Source organism: Salarias fasciatus, chromosome 2, assembly GCF_902148845.1.
Source record: "Salarias fasciatus chromosome 2, fSalaFa1.1, whole genome shotgun sequence".
Lineage (NCBI taxonomy): Eukaryota > Metazoa > Chordata > Actinopteri > Blenniiformes > Blenniidae > Salarias > Salarias fasciatus.
The window spans coordinates 25106332-25123062 of NC_043746.1; the positions used below are offsets into that span (position 1 = coordinate 25106332).

The 16731-nt window shown below is 47.1% G+C and overlaps 1 protein-coding gene across 3 annotated transcripts in view; it reads left to right on the forward strand.

Annotated features, from left to right (window-relative positions):
- The window catches only part of abca1b (ATP-binding cassette, sub-family A (ABC1), member 1B), a 29608-nt gene that overhangs the window by 6500 nt on the left and 6377 nt on the right, over positions 1-16731 (forward strand). Inside the window, exons 4-28 of one of the 3 annotated variants that reach the window (XM_030101298.1) lie at positions 3034-3175; positions 3296-3414; positions 6157-6275; positions 6421-6624; positions 8119-8208; positions 9150-9390; positions 9526-9665; positions 9854-9970; positions 10053-10247; positions 10457-10662; positions 10879-11055; positions 11405-11627; positions 12572-12793; positions 12878-13082; positions 13577-13690; positions 13783-13957; positions 14104-14235; positions 14325-14602; positions 14682-14902; positions 15122-15209; positions 15286-15536; positions 15620-15671; positions 15830-15952; positions 16220-16368; positions 16471-16595. In XM_030101298.1, the coding sequence (XP_029957158.1) occupies positions 3034-3175; positions 3296-3414; positions 6157-6275; positions 6421-6624; positions 8119-8208; positions 9150-9390; positions 9526-9665; positions 9854-9970; positions 10053-10247; positions 10457-10662; positions 10879-11055; positions 11405-11627; positions 12572-12793; positions 12878-13082; positions 13577-13690; positions 13783-13957; positions 14104-14235; positions 14325-14602; positions 14682-14902; positions 15122-15209; positions 15286-15536; positions 15620-15671; positions 15830-15952; positions 16220-16368; positions 16471-16595 (4108 nt within the window). The remainder of the gene's footprint in view (positions 1-3033; positions 3176-3295; positions 3415-6156; positions 6276-6420; positions 6625-8118; positions 8209-9149; positions 9391-9525; positions 9666-9853; positions 9971-10052; positions 10248-10456; positions 10663-10878; positions 11056-11404; positions 11628-12571; positions 12794-12877; positions 13083-13576; positions 13691-13782; positions 13958-14103; positions 14236-14324; positions 14603-14681; positions 14903-15121; positions 15210-15285; positions 15537-15619; positions 15672-15829; positions 15953-16219; positions 16369-16470; positions 16596-16731) is intronic. The other 2 variants (XM_030101313.1, XM_030101305.1) reach the window with 2 other exon arrangements.

The following is a 16731-nucleotide window of genomic DNA, read 5'->3' on the forward strand; positions in this document are numbered from 1 at the left end:
GTGATCATTCACTGGCACCGATGTTTAGAGCTGTGCGTTATCTGTATAATTATGACAGGAGATGTTGTAATGCTCCATGGTCTGAGTCAGAGGGAACATGCAGATGTTCAATAAAAGAGACCCAAGAATGGAGCCTTGAGGAACCCCACAAGTGATTTTCATGCGCATCGTACATAATTACCAATTAACAAAGGATAGTTCCTTTTTTCAATTAACATTCAAACCAATTTAATGCAGTGCTGGAAATTTCCAATCTTTCTTCAAGTCTGTCAAATATATGTTGTGGTCAACTGTGTCGAAAGCGGCACTCAGATCCAGTCACACTGAAACGGAAGTTATAGACGTGACACTGCTCACATAAAGGCCATTCAGCACTTTAATAAGTTGCAGTCTCAGTTTTGTGGTTGTAACCTAAATCCAGACTCAAAGACAATGAAGTTATTGTTTTGCAGCAAGTATTAAGTTGTATCAAAAACCTGCCTTTTTTAATAATCTGAAAGGCAGGTGTTATATGAGCCTGTGATTGTTAATTACTGACGTAATCAGGTTACTCTTTTTTTAATTGCTGCTGTTCTCAGAACCTTTGGAAAGGTGCCTATCTGAACTCGGCCTTTGACTGTCTGTATTACATCTGGAGCGACACAGTTAAAAACATTATTTACATCAGGTTGTGGACGGAGTGTCGAGGCCTACAGGGAGCGGACAATATCTAATAGCTTCTAGTGTAAAAGGCGAAAACGTTCCCAATTAGCCAAAAATATTTTTGCGTGGAATCACAGGTGTTACAGTCACGATATGTGATGTAGATTCATCATGTCACTCTCATCTCTACTCTCTATTATTGCAGTTAAATAGGATATAACATAATGTAATGGTTTTATGGTTACAGTTCAGGAGGGATTGATGTTTAAACATTTAGTCAGCGCACATTGTTGCTGTGTTTGGTGATAATATCAGAGAAAGAAAAACATATTTTTTCAAAGTTTTTCTTTATCATTGTCAAAATGACCTTGGAGCTTGGCTTTTTGCTACCTGTGTGCGCCTATTTCCACTCTATATTCGCCACTGTAGTATTCCTCTATTGAATTTTTCTGCAACCACGGCAACTTTGGCCCTGACTGTGGCTGAGGCACCAGTGATGGTTATCACTTTAGAGCTGAAATGATCAATAAGATTATTGAGAGCTAGCGTGTGAGTGAACATCTGGGCAAAGAATGTATGTGTTTTCATCTTTTTTTTCACTTCAAGTCTGCTTTAGTTCTGCTGAGATTGAGACTTTGAATGAAACACAGTTCTGATCAGAAAGGGAAACGTCGGTCGCTGTAAAGCTCCAAAAGGTTTAGATCTCTGTAAATGTGTCGAAAATAGGCCCCTTGTTATGTGAGGAATTTGTTACCTGTTTGGCCCAAACAATCCCGGGGTTTTCAAAAGTTCCCTCCTGGATTTTCTCAAGGAAAATTAAAATCTGTCAACATATCTACAGAGTAATAATCAATATACAACAGGCAACATTTTATCAAAAAGAGGTTGGAATTGGTATTTTAGGGGGGCTGTAGATAGTTTCAGATAAGTTAAAGATCTCTTTTCAACATATTTGAAAACTTCAAAACTTCCACATAACAGTCGTTTACACTGGTATGTATTATTACTGTGTGGATGCGCCGCCTCCTTTCCTCAACATTCACTGATAAAACTGAGCAGCTGGTTCGACAAATGCAGCTAGCAAGCCTAACATATAAGACAAAGTGTAGCATGGTATGAACATTGCTAGATTCACACCAGTGAAGTGGGATCAGATAGTTACTGGATGCTTGATTTTACTCATGCTGTTAGACCATGCTTCATGCTTTTCAAAATATCCTGTATATTGAAGAAAGCAGGGTTTCTCTGATGCACATCTGATGGATGCTACTTGTGATGTTTGGTGTAAAGTGACTCATATTTCTGCGTAGACAACCACTTTCATGGAAGACAATGGACTACAAACATGGAGAACAGCTTTTTTTCCCCTTTGACATGAATGGTCCCTGCGGTGGCCCCTGGTGGAAGTGTAGCTGTAACCTCTCAGTGTGCATCAGAGCTGAGTGCCTCTGCATGGTTCGCTCTCCTGCAGGGGTCAGAGGGGGTGGGGGTTCACAGTCAGGTGTGGACCCTCAGGGGCCGGTCCTGTTATTTGTGTTTTGCAAGCATAGTTGTGTGTTGGAGCCAGGGTGACCTGGGTATGCTGCTTTTATCTAATCTGTATTGGGATTAGGAGTGTGTTGTGAGTCTTAAAGGTTTCTGATAGTAGCGTCTTTGCTCCACGTTGAGCTGCAGAGAGTTTAAAGGTCTCCATAGGCTGAAGCTGCGCGATAACCGACCAATCACAGGTTATCTACTGCCCTGCAGGCGAAGGTGTGTTCTGGGTGTTGTTTCTAATCCCTGCATGCCTTATTTAATCAGATTTATTTTAAAGGGAATAATTTAAAATAAAAATGTTTAGTGGGTCTCAAAGTGTGGCCCAGGGCTCCACTGGGGGGCACCAGAGAGTTTAGAAAAGGAGAAACCATAAGCGCCACAACAGATACAGACTATATATGAAGACCTAGAGAGAAGTCAGGTTACAGGACAAACAGAGACTGAGATGAGTTAATTTAAAGTCATTAGTTCACTTACTGTGAGTGGAAAGAGCCTGCATACACAGTCACAACATGCAGGATTTACACAGAAACGCCCAGTCTGACCCCGTGACCCTCTTCCAAAGAGGCTGGTACTCCTGGGACAACACCCAGGAGTCTGGTCGTCAATCAACATTGTTAGAGAGCATGAAGAGGCTTTGATGGACTCTTCTAGCAGGATCAAGGCTTCTAATGAACAGCAGGAGAACATCTGAGAAACACAACAACCAACTCCACCTAGTTCTGCATCCCATGCAGCATGTGGAGGACGTGTCAGCGTCTATAGTAGTATAAGCAGTCAGTGTGAGGGAGGTGGTGTTAATGCTCTGCTGATGGGTGCTGACATGTCACTTCCTGTTCCCTCCGCCTCTCACAGGTCATTTTCCCAACAAGGCGATGCCATCAGCTGGCACACTGCCGTGGATTCAGGGAATTCTGTGTAATGCCAACAACCCCTGCTTCCGTAACCCAACGCCGGGCGAGTCCCCAGGCGTGGTGGGCAACTTCAACGACTCCATGTGAGACCTGTGTTTGTTTGTGTGTGTGTGTGTGTGTGTGTGTGTGTGTGTGTGTGTGTGTGTGTGCGTGCGCACGTGTGCATGAGACCACTCTCTGATTCCCTCTTTGTGTTTTCACAGAATTTCTCACCTGTTTTCTGATGTGAAGAAGATTCTTCTCTACAGTCAAAATGATAAAAACCTGGAAGGGTTCAAGGACCTGGCCGAAGCTCTGAGGGGCCTGCAGGCGTCCCGCTCAGGTGTGTGTGTGATTGTGTATGTGTGTGTGTGTGTGTGTGCACGTGCGCAGCAACAAATTATGCATCCTTACAAAATAAGAATACATGAAGACCAGGTCAGACCAGGTGAGTTCAGTTGAGTCCAGACAGCGTGAGTACAGGCAGACCAGGTCAGGGCAGGTCAAAGCAGGTGAACACAGGTCAGAAAAGGTGAGACCAGGTCAGTCCAGGTGAGATGAGACTATGTCAGAACAGGTGCGTGCAGATCAGACCAGGTGAGACACACTGAACAAACCCGGGTAAAACCATATGAGTCCAGATCAGACGAGGTCAGTCCAGGTGAATGTGGAGATACTTTGTCCCGGAGCCTTCTTCTGGTTTATCAGTTGGAGATTTAGTGATGAATCATTGATTGTCCCTGATCTGAGATCAGCTTAGTGCCTTACACCTGAAAATACCAATACAGTCCACCAGCTTTTCCTGGTCACTCTTCAGAGGATTTTTAGAGCTCCATCTCTGAAGGGTTTCAGGACCTAGGAGGTTTTCAGGGTTCTTCCTCTGATGGCTTTCAGGCTCATTAAACACAGAGAATTTAGCTCCTTTTGTGTGTTAATGTGCACTTTAATCTCTGTGGGGGGGGGCGTTTCTTTTCTCTACCTGCACCAACCTGCTGGCCTCTATATGCCTGTGTTCTTCATCGAGCGCTCCGATTGGTCTGAAGCAGCTGGTATGATGAGGGGGCGTGAGGCGAGCTGCGGCAGGTTAACATGATCCTGGATTAGACTGCAATGGAGCTGTTCCAGACCCAAAACCAGGACCCCACAGAGTCCACATCAAACCAGGACCCGATGGAGTTCAAATCAAACTAGGACCCTACATAGTCCACTTAAACCTAGGACAGTATGAAGTCTACCACATAGAACCAAGACTCTGTGAAGTCCAAATCAAACTAGGATCCTACATAGTCCAGTTCAAACCAGGACCCTATGTAGTCGACATCATACCAGGACCCAATAGAGTCAGAGTCTACATCAAACCAGGAAAGTGTGGAGTTCAAATCAAGCCAAGACCCCACATAATCCACATCAATCCAGGACCCTATGGAATCTAATCTACCATATAAAACCAGGACTCTTTGAGTTCTGAATTAAACCATAACATCTAGAGATTATTTTGGGTTGTTTTGTGTGTTTTTGTGCCCCTGGAATATATTTGTGTGCCTCTCAAGTGTATTTGTGTGTCTCTGGTGTATTTGTAGTGTGTCATTGTAATACTGTATAGGAACTGAGGTCTCTGTCAACTTGTGACTCAGCTGGGGTTCAGAGGAGTATTGGAGGGTATTTCAGAGGGTCGGGGGGCATTGAGGGGGTGAGAGGGGTGGATGTACTAATTCATGGGAGGGGGGCTTGTGGTGGTGGACTGTGATTGGCCGCTCCAGTGGCTCCGCCTCTGCAGATGGCAGTTAATGTGGAGCCACGCTGAGCGTCAGAGGGTTCAGGCGAACTGCAGCTGAACAAACGCTTCAAACCGCCGAGTTCATATCTGAACAGAACCAGGACAGGGACATGGAACAGGCCCAGCACCTGGATCCGGATCAGGATCTGGATCATGACCAGGACCTGAATCTGGATCAGGATCTACATCTGGTTCTTGTCCAGGAATAACATCTGGACCTGAACCAGGACACAGTCAGAACCAATTCATCAGCGCTTCACTGTTCAGCATTGTACTGAACTACACAGGCTTCTGTGTGTGTGTGTGTGTGTGTGTGTGTGTATGTGTGTGTGTGTGTGTGTGTGTGTGGTTAGATTGTTTCTGATTTTTAAGACGGTAGATGTTTGCAGATGTTGCTTGTGTAGATGTTGTGTCAGGCAGATAGAGTGGTTGTCTCTCAGTCGGAGGTTTGCTTCCTCATCTCCACACGTCGAAGTGTCCTTGAACCCTAAAGTGTTCCCAGTGGATGGACTGAGCTCCGTTCATGGCAGCGGCCTCTGTTGTTGGGTGAATGCGGTTAACAGTGTAAAACACTTTGGGGACTGGTCAAGCGGAGGAAAACTGCTACACTGTATAAGCGAAATCCATTTAGAGTTATCATTTTGCGGCGTGCTCATTGGAACAGACGTCTCTCTGCAGGAGGTTATTGGACGCTCATTTGACCAATTACATCAGTGCGAGCTGCCACTGTTTGTCCCTGCCCTGCCTCTGTGACCCCAGATGACCCCTGAGCCCTCCACTTACTAATGAGGAGCCCTCCCATCAGGAATGAGGGAGTGAGAGTCTGCAGGCATGTTGAGCGTCGGGAGGGAGCGTGCAGACTTAGATGCTGCACCGCCTTGAGACCTAAAGAGCAAAAATTCTATGGAGGTCAGGGAAACAGTGGCTTTGGCCTGTTTGAACCTGCAGAAGAAAAACAAAGGGGGCGGGGCCTCACCTGTCATTCAGGGCAAACGGTTGCCGTGACCATGCTGGCATGTAACCACATGCAGGACAGACTGCAGCACAAAGCGTCTTCTCCAGTACGCTGATATGGCCCCAAACAACCAAATATAGTCAGCATCTGGTCTCTGCTGATGGGACAGGTTCGTGTTTACAATCAAAAGTAGAGTAAACAAGTGAGCATGTAAACATCTCATGAGGTTGTGATGAATGAGGAAGAGGATGAGGATGAGGAGGAGCAGGAAAAGAAGCACAATGAGGAGGAGCTGAAGGAGAAACCAAAAAAGGAGCAGAAGGATTGTGACCTTGTCTGTTTTTTGTCTGCAGGCTTTAAGCTGAAACATTTCCTGCGAGACGATGAGACTCTGTCCAGTTTCCTGAGAAACGCTTCGTTCCCTGAAAATAGCGTCAAGCTCATCATAGAGGCGGACGTCAACCTGGAGAAGGTGAGCTCTGCACATGCTCAGTGTGACACTGGAAGAGGAAGTGTTGTTGTGTTAATTTGAGGAAAACAGAGAGAATTTCAGATGGACTCCAGCTGTGACAGAACAGATAAATAACAGGAAGTGTCTCTCTTTGTCTCTAACCCAGGTCCTGCTGCAGGGGTTTGGGGTACACCTCAGGGATATGTGTCCCAGAAAGGGAGGCATCCGGAGTCCGAACGACTTCGTGAGCATCTCGGACCCCCAGGTGTCGCTGCAGGTGCAGGAATTCATCTGTCAGGCGCCGGTCAGCTGGCTGAACCACGCCGAAGAGCACTTTTTGAACAACCTGGACTTCCTGAAACCCATCCAGGTAGGACAACCCCAACTGGGACCTCAGCAGGTACTAGTCATGCTGCTGGTCCTGATAGGCTCTGGTTCTGCATAAAGTCTTGAAGCACTTTTAAATATGAGATACATTTTCGTCTGAAATTTGAAGTTTAGCATTTAAGCCCGGTGGACTTGTGAAAATCAGCCCTCATTTGTATTTGAAAGGTGAACTTACTTGGTAAAATTAAACTCTTGATCCTGTGTGTAGGTTAAAGTTCAGTTCTTATGTCTCTTTGAAATGTGAGGTCAAACCCTCAATTATGTATATAAGGTGAAGTTCATCCCTCATTTCAGTCTGAACAGGGAAAACCAGCACACATTTTTTTGTTCGAGGTGAAGTTCGGCTCTCATTTCTGTCTGGAAGGTGAAGTTCATCCCTCAGTCATGTCTGAAAGGTGAAGCTTGATGGAGAAATACAGCCTTTAGTTGTGTCTGAAGTTGAAGTTCAGTCTCCGTTTAGCCCCGAGTTCTTCCGGCAGGCTCTTTCTTGCTATTTGTGGGTTGATTTATTTGAGGCTGCAATGAGATTTGCTGTGCAGAGTTCGGAGGGTGTTTCCTCATCGCTGAGCTCAGGTGACGTTCTGAAGGTGTGTGTTTGTGTGTGTGTATGCGTGTGTGAGAGACAGAGAGAAAGAGTGTGTGGGAGGAGGCGTGTCTCGGCCTGTCTGCACTCTCTACAGTCTCAGTTTTCGTAGCCTGGAGACCAGTTTTTAGGGCCTGGGCCTCTTTTGTGTGCAGAAGCGCACAAGTGTCGCAAATCTGCCCCGAGAGTCTCCGATCTGATCTGTCGGAGGGTTTAAAAACAAGAAAACACAAACTGAACAAACCACAGGTGACATGAAAGCATGAAAACGTAACAGCAGACACATTTCTTCTTTCATGACTTCATTTTTACTTTCTCTCTGGCTGAAAACCACTGAGAAGAACTGAGTCCAGTTCACAGTCTGAGAGACAATTCACACACACAGTTCTGTTTGTGACTGAGTTCGCAGATTTAGTGGAGTAAATAAATCTGAGAGAAGAGGGAGAAGAACCGTGACTTGGCCACATGTGCACACAAAACACACACATATACACAAACACACAAAATCAGACCTGGGATAACAGACAGCATCCCCTGTCAGAATCTGACGGTACTGCAGCTTCAGACTCATGACACAAAACATCAGGAATAATCAACTCGTTCATCTTCTACACCCCTTCATCTTGGAGCTGAGCCTGGATGACTACAGGTTTTGGGCAGGGGACACCTGGACAAGTCCCCAGTCCATCACACGTCAAACACAGAGAAACAGACAACCACAAACACTCACATTCACACCAAGGGGCAATTTAGGATTACCAATTAACCTCAGTTGCGTGTTTTTGCGGAATCCTATAATGTGATGGTGTGGTTGTAGCACTGAAAGACAGACTGACAGAAAGAAGTGAAGTGCCTCTGATGCTGAAATGTGAATCTTGTGTCTTTGTGGCTCAGCGAGACGTCAGGGCAGACCCCGAAGCCGTCCAACACGTCGCCAAGGCAACCAACAACCTGCTGAACAGTTTGGGTTCACTGGCAGTTGAGGTAAGAGATACAGCCGAACATCTTGTCCCCAAACACAATCCATCATACGCTCTCCATTCAGAAACGTACTCTGCAGTCAAATACAGACCTGTTTTCCTGTCAGTCAGTGTGAGATTTGTCTTCCAGTCAGCATCAGCCAGACACCTGTCCTCAAATCAGACCCAGTCATAGAGAGTCTGCCAATACCAGACAACTGTGTGCCTGTGCCGACTCATGTTCCCGGCGTCGTATCCTTGCATTGTGTCCCCTGTGCCGTAGCCCTGTGGGCGACTGTGGGGTCGTGGGGTTTACTTGGCAGACGTTTGTCAGAGTCTCTGTGAGCTCCAGCTGTACAAAGACTGAACATCTTAGCAGGACTTCACTTCACACAAAATACTGAGTCGAACAACAACAAACAATCTGCGTCGGTCTGCATTTATCTGCATCCCACAGAGCCGCGGAGAGGCTGAGAAGCTGCAGCTGTCACAGAGAGTCCCAGCGGCACTGAGGCCACTCCGAATGCAGCCACTTAGCACACACACACACATACACACAACGTGCTGACTCAGCCATTTTGAGTTCACATGAAAAAAAGTAAAGCCTTAAAGAAAAATAACAGTTTGAATTTTAAAAATAGCTGTGGCAGTGGGGGTATTCTGTGGTTTTATAATGTCAGTTTCATTTAAAGAGTGCCAATTACAACACACCCATGTGATAGCACTCTCACAGAGAAAAACATCCAACAATTCCACTTGAGCAGCAGAAGACAGGAGAGAGTCAAAACAGTGAAAAAAAAACTACAGGACATGACTCAGAGGTGGAGGTTTTCTGCTGCATACAAAACAGGAGAGAGCACCACCTACAGAAGCGAGAGCACAGAGTACTGTTGCACTCCAACCTCTGCCCTCTTGACTGTCTGTCCCCTGACCTCTGTCCTCTGGCCTTTGTCTTTTCGCTCCCAGCTGGCCAGTATGAAGAGCTGGATCAACCTGAGGAATGAGATCGTCTTCCTGACACACAATGCCACCTCCTCGCCCAGCGCCATGTACCAAGCCATCTCCAGGATCGTGTGCGGTCACCCCGAAGGCGGAGGCTTGCAAATAAAGTCCCTCAACTGGTACGAAGATAGCAACTACAAGGCTCTGTTCGGGAACCACAACAGCAGCGAGGACGAGCCCATGTCGCTGTATGACAACTCCACCAGTGAGTCCTGCACCACCACCAAATCTTCACCGAAAAATGAATGACCACAGAACTCCACAAATCACCACAATTCACCACAGATCAACATGGATAACCTGTGAGTGTGTATGTGTGTGTTTGTGTGGGTGTGTGTAGCTCCATACTGTAACAGCCTGGTCCGGAACATGGACTCAAACCCAATGTCAAGGATGATCTGGCAGGCAGTGAAGCCTCTTCTCATGGGAAAGATCCTTTACACGCCACACACACCGGCCACCCAGAGGGTCATCCACGAGGTATAGCCACACATCTACTTTCCTCTCAGTCACCATTTCCATTTGTTTTATACTTTGCCAGACAGAGACACAAACAAACTGAACTGAGGATGACCGACTTTGATTCATTTGCAAAACAGCTGTAACACATGACTGCAGCAATAGAGAGATCCAATAGTCTCCTCTGCCCGTGTCTGTGCTGTGTCCAGGTAAACCGGACCTTCCAGGAGCTCGGTGTGTTCAGAGACCTGGGCGGGATGTGGGAAGAGATGAGGCCCAAAGTGTGGAACTTCATTGAGAACAGCGAACAGATGGATCTGATCAGGGTGTGGAATCTCCACGGTCTCTGGTGTTTGCTGAATTTTAAACAGTGTGCTAACTGTGCTGTTCTCTCTATGCGCCCTGAAGAGTCTGCTGAGAAACAACGTCACAGCTAGGTTCTTCCACGCTAAGCTATCCAGCACCGGCTGGACCGTCGCAGACATATCCAGGTTTTTATCCAAGCAGCCAGTTGATCGGCATCACCAAGACAGCCCCGTCACCTGGAGGGAAGTGTTCAATGAGACCGACGAGGCCATCATGAGCATCTCTCGCTTCATGGAGGTGAGTGTTTCACTCAGCTGTCAGATGATAATGATAATTCAGAACTAGAGTTTGTGTTACTGATAACTGATAAATCAACTGATAAATGGTCAACTGATAAATTCCACTCAAGTGTCTTTTAGGGACTAGTCTTGTAAATCTCAGTGATTGGTCATATATGTGCCAGTTAGTTGTTGAATGAGCAATAATCAGCACTCTTTCTGCATTAGTGTGTGAATCTGGACAAACTTCATCCGGTGTTGACTGAGGAGCACATGGTGAACGAGTCCATGGGGCTGCTCGAGGAGAGAAAGTTCTGGGCCGGCATTGTGTTCCCCGATGTGCCGCCAAACGCCACCGAGCTGCCGCCCAAACTCAACTACAAGATCCGCATGGACATTGACAACGTGGAGCGGACCAACAAGATCAAAGACGCGTGAGGATACAAAGAACACACACACTAGAGGAAGACAATTCGCTGAACAGCTAACTCCACCCTCCGAGAAATGGCATACTGTATGATCAGAAGAATTAGCATATAATATGAGTTCCCTACAGTTAATGAAGAGATATCCTTCTGATTTTTATTTCACAGTTTTTAGTTGATCTATTTCATACCACCCCCTGATCCTCCTATTCTTCTTCCCCCAAGGTACTGGGATCCAGGTCCTCGTGCTGACCCCTTTGAGGACATGCGTTACATCTGGGGTGGCTTTTCGTACCTTCAGGACGTCATCGAGCATGCCATAGTCAGAGCGGTGACAGGAACCAAAGAGAAGACTGGAGTGTACATCCAGCAGATGCCGTACCCTTGCTATGTGGATGATATGTGAGAGAACCTCCAGTCTGACCCTGTTCTCTCTTCCTGTCAGTTGGTCTCACGCCATTCTGTCCGAGTGTCCTCCTGTCTGACCTTTTCTTGTCGTCTGTCACCTTACCTGATCCTTTCCTTTCCTGTCCTCATGTCTGGCCCTATTTTGTCCTCAGGTCTGACCCCATCATATCTCTCTGCCCTTTAGTCTGACCCAATTTCACCCTCTGGTCTGCTCTGTTCTCCAGTCTGAACCTTTCTTTTCCTTGGGTATGACTTCTTCCTGTACTTCTGTGTGGCTCCTTCCTGACTTTTGTCCGATCGTGTTTTGTCATTTGGTCTAACACATTCTGTGTTTCTGTTTCAGATTCCTGCGTGTGATGAGCCGCTCCATGCCGCTCTTCATGACTCTGGCTTGGATGTATTCGGTGGCCATCATCCTGAAGAGTGTGGTGTATGAAAAGGAGGCGCGTCTGAAGGAGACCATGAGGATCATGGGACTGGATAATGGCATCTTGTGGTTCAGCTGGTTCATCAGTAGCTTGATTCCTCTGTTGATCAGTGCTGGACTGCTGGTACTTCTACTCAAGGTGACTACCGTCAGGCCTAAGACCACATCACACAGTCCCACAGAAGACACCTCAAATCAGGATTAAGGCATCCATTTCTCCTGTGGTTTGCATGTTTTTGGTTAATATGTGGATTCACATTTCCAAGATCAAAACAGGTTATTGTGGTGAATATCTCGGTGCTGAAATTGTTTTTGACAGGTTTTGGACTGCTCTCAGAGCAGGCCTCCTTTCCAGTCTGGTCGTGTTACTTTTTTTTTTTTTAATGTGTAGATATGTCACTTTGTAGTATTTTCCAGATCACATTCAGAAAAAAGAATTCAGTGGAAAAATTAAGTGAGGCCAGCAGCTTATTGGTTCATTACGATGAGTCTCTGTTGGATTGTTGGTCCTGGTCTGCGAGATCTTGAAAGAGTGATGGTCCGATACATGTCTTATGGTCTTGGTTTGTTACTCTCTGACAGAAATATGGTCTTGGTTCTATCCAATCTCTGATGGTCATGGTCTTGTTCAGTCTTTGATGGTCCTGGTCTTGAAGAGAATCTCACTGCCTGATTGTCATGGTTTCATAAAATCTCTGATAGTCACAGTCTTCAGGAATCTGTGAGGTTCCTGCTTATGAACATTCTAATGATTCTTCTCTTCTGATTATTCTGGTCTTTGATGATCCTGGTCTTGCAGAGCCTCTGGCTGATTGATGGTCCTGGACTTATATTGTGTCTGATGTTGCTTGTTTTGTAGAATCTGTAATGGCCTTTTGTAGAGTCTGACACTCATAGTTCTAGTCTTGTCCTGTCTCAGATGATCCTACTTCTGTAAAGTCTTTAAGCTTCTGATCTAACAGATTCTCTGATGGTCCTGGTCTTGTAGAGTCACTGACACACTGTCCTGGTCTTGAAAAGTCTGTGAGGCTGATGGTCCTACCGTCCTAGACTCTCTGATGGTCCTCGTCTTGTTTTGAGCAGAAAGGGAACCTGCTACCGTACAGTGACCCTGGCGTGGTGTTCCTGTTCCTGGGCTCCTTTGCCGTGGTGACCATCATGCAGTGCTTCCTCATCAGCACAGCATTTGCCCGGGCCAACCTGGCAGCCGCCTGCGGGGGGATCATTTACTTCACGCTCTACCTGCCCTACGTGCTCTGTGTGGCCTGGCAGGACTATATCGGCTTCGGGGCCAAAGTGTTTGCGGTAAGCTTGCTGATGTTTTGTTGTTGATAGTGGTGAAGCTGTGCTGATTGGATGAAGCCACTTAGGTGTCCTCCCTCCCCACAGAGCCTTCTATCCCCAGTGGCATTCGGGTTCGGCTGTGAATACTTCGCACTGTTTGAGGAGCAGGGAGTCGGGATCCAGTGGAAGAACCTGGTGTCAAGTCCTCTTGAGGAAGATGACTTCAGTCTCCGAACCGCCATCCTCCTCATGTACTTTGACTCTTTCCTGTACGGAGTCCTTACCTGGTACCTCGAGGCTGTGTTTCCAGGTGAGAGCTGCTCTTAGAACCCTGAGCAGCTGCAGAGATCTTTAGGCTTTTATCAAACAATACACATGATGTATTTATTTTTCCTTCAAACAAATAATTGTACTGTAATGACAATCATTCATCTATCTTCTACACCTCCTCATCTGTCTCAGGGTCTTAGAGAAATGGTTTTAGTCCCAGTTGACAGTAGTTGAGGACAGTGAACAGTAATGTTCAGTCAGACACACTCAAAGAGTCAGTGAGATGATTTCATGACATTATATTTTTCAGTGACACTTGGTAGAGAGAGATGGACAGGCTGGACAGACCAAGCTAAATCAACCCACTACTGAACAAGCCAATCTAATCTAAAGTAAAGTGAAGTAAATAAAATTAAACATGCCGAGAACACTCAGAGCAGCAGTTCCTCCTGTGGAACACCCAATGGCAGCAGACTTCCTTTCTCATTCAGCAGTAGAAGATTGAAGGCAGATGTTTTCTGTTTGCATCCCCAGGTCAGTATGGGATCCCACGGCCCTGGTACTTCCCTTTCACCAAGTCTTACTGGTTTGGAAAAAAAGATGGAACGTCCAGCAAAATCCCTCTGAACCGCAAAGGAAACCCTGGAGGTGAGAGTGCTACGTCTGGTCACAGAGCCACAACATGGAATTCCAGTCAGATGCCTTTTAATCCAGACTGATGAGTGTGTCTTTGCTTTCAGCTGTTTGCATTGAAGAAGAGCCGGCCCATCTGGAGCCTGGAGTTTACATACAGAACCTGGTGAAGGTTTATCGACATGGTAAGAAGCTGGCAGTAGATGGCCTGACGCTCGGCTTCTATGAGGGACAGATCACCTCCTTCCTTGGACACAACGGAGCTGGAAAAACCACCACCATGTGAGTCCTTGACTGTGGTCTTGGTCCTTGTGCAGATGAATCCACATCCTAGTTTTGGCACAAGCTGGGATCCTGGTCCTACTCTTGGTACAGAATGACAGAAGTTTCAGCTATCTGACAGTCTTGGTTCCATCTTCTGTCTGTAGGTCCATCCTGACCGGCCTCTTCCCACCTACCTCTGGCACCGCCTACATCCTGGGCAAAGACATACGGACAGAGCTGAGCGCCATCCGTCAGAGTCTGGGAGTCTGTCCGCAGCACAATGTCCTCTTCAGCATGTGAGTATTCCCACACACTGTCTCAGATCTCTGCTGCTGCACCACAGGTTTGAATTGTGATAGTGTTTGTGTGACGGTGCCCCCTTCAGGCTGACGGTGGAGGAACACATCTGGTTCTATGCGCGGCTAAAAGGCTTGTCGGAGGAGCAGGTGAAAAATGAAATTGAGCAGATCCTGCATGACACGGGGTTGCCCCATAAGCGCACGTCCAGGACCAGCACTTTGTCAGGAGGTATGCAGAGGAAGCTGTCTGTGGCCCTGGCCTTCGTCGGAGGGTCAAAAGTTGTGATCCTGGATGAGCCTACAGCGGGCGTCGACCCCTTCGCCCGTCGTGGAATCTGGGACCTGCTGCTGAAATACCGACAGGGTAGGACTGGCTATGTGAGACAGATCATTGATGTCTTATTTCTGTGATGTTAGACTTTGACATTTCGGTTTCTCTTCAGGTCGGACGATCATCCTGTCCACACACCACATGGACGAGGCGGACATCCTGGGTGACCGCATAGCCATCATCTCCCACGGAAAGCTGTGCTGTGTCGGCTCATCGTTGTATCTGAAGAACCAACTCGGAACAGGCTACTACCTGACACTGGTCAAGAAAGACCCAGAACCATCGCTCAGTTCCTGTAGGAACTCCTCCAGCACCGTGTCCTTCACCAAGAAGGTCTGAGATGCTCGAATCTGCTGTTGATACTGTCAGGTCTTCAAAGTCCGACAGATTCTGAGAGACTTTAATGGACTCTGGGTTTCTGAACAACCTTGTTGGACTCTAACAGACTCTGACGGACTCTGAAAGGCTCTGACAAGTTGTTGCTGCAGTATCATGTGCAGTTCTCTGTGTAGTAGCAGTAGCCCCAGATGACGGTATTCTGGTATGTTTCAGGAGGAGGAGGAGGAGGAGGAGTGTGGTTCCGTCAGCAGCAGTGATGCGGGACTCGGCAGCGAACATGAAAGTGAGGCCACCACCATCGGTGAGCTCTCTATTTTAGCAGAGCGCTTGATTCGTACACCTTCGGGTGGCTCTGACCCGTCTGTGTCCGTCCTCAGAAAATGGCCCAGCTGCCTCCATCTGCACGGTTCCTTTCGTCCCGCCGGACGTGTCCCTCGTCTCAAGCCTGATCCTGCGCCATGTGCCAGCTGCCCGTCTGGTGGAAGATCTGGGGCACGAGCTGACCTACGTCTTGCCTTACAGCGCTGCTAAGGATGGGGCCTTTGTGGAGCTCTTCAAAGACCTGGACCTTAAGCTAACCGACCTCGGCATCTCCAGCTATGGGGTGTCTGACACCACGCTGGAGGAGGTGGGACAGCACTGGAGACTTTATTTAAATCAACCATAATATTAGAATCTTTGACTGAAATGTTCAAATGTTTCTGTTTTCAGATTTTCCTCAAAGTGGCTGAAGATAATGGAGTTGACACTGAAGTACCCTCAGGTGAATTAACTCTGAATCCTGACCTTCAAAATTATTTTCTGAAATCAGCCGCTTACTATGTGTGTGCATGTTTGTCTATATTTGTGTGTGTGCGTGTGTGTCCTATGTGAATGCATGGATGTGTGTTTGACCTGCCTGCATACCTGTGTGCATGCCAGATGGCACTCTGCCCGTCAGAAGGAGGAGGAGGACCCACGCCTTCGGTGGAGGAGACCATCAGAGCTGCCTGAGACCTTTAACAGAGGATGATAACGATTGCAATGACTCTGAAGGAGACCCAGGTACACAATGTAAAATAATACACAGAACAACAATGTGCACTACACCCAATACACAACAAAATGCAGTCATGTGCAACATTTCTCTATGGTGCCACAGGCAAGGTCAGACGTGATTAGATGGCTGTGTGCATAGAGTAAAACTGTGAAAAGAGTCTGGATGTTCAATAGTTGGATCAGTTTTCTAGCAACCTTTAATTCTCCAGCGGTGTGTGTATGAACATGAGTTGTCTACCTTTGGGTCATTGTGTGAATTGTGTTTCCAATCAGAGAGCAAAGAGACAGACTATCTGAACTGTACGGATGGCAAAGGATCCTCTCAGGTGAGCGGCTGGAGTCTGAGGCGGCAGCAGTTTGTGGCTCTCATGTGGAAGCGATTCCTGTATGCACGACGATCCCGGAAGGGTTTCTTCGCTCAGGTATGCCCCTCTTCTGACCGACGCCCGTGTCACCTTATACGTTTATCATCGCGTCTGACGTTGTTCAGTTGGTCTGGAAAACATTTCTGGTGTATGTTTCAGATCGTCCTGCCCGCTCTCTTCGTCTGCATAGCATTAGTCTTCAGTCTGATTGTGCCCCCGTTTGGAAAGTACCCCAGTCTGGAGCTACAGCCTTGGATGTATGAGGACCAGGTCACCTTTATCAGGTATGCAACTGCCTGTCCTGATCTCAGTGTATTCAGGATTTTGATGTAGTCCTGGATTTGGTGCAGTCCTGTTGTCAGCTAAGCCTTGGTGTGGCCCCAGTCCTCATTCTACATTGGTTTAAATGTAGTCCTGGTT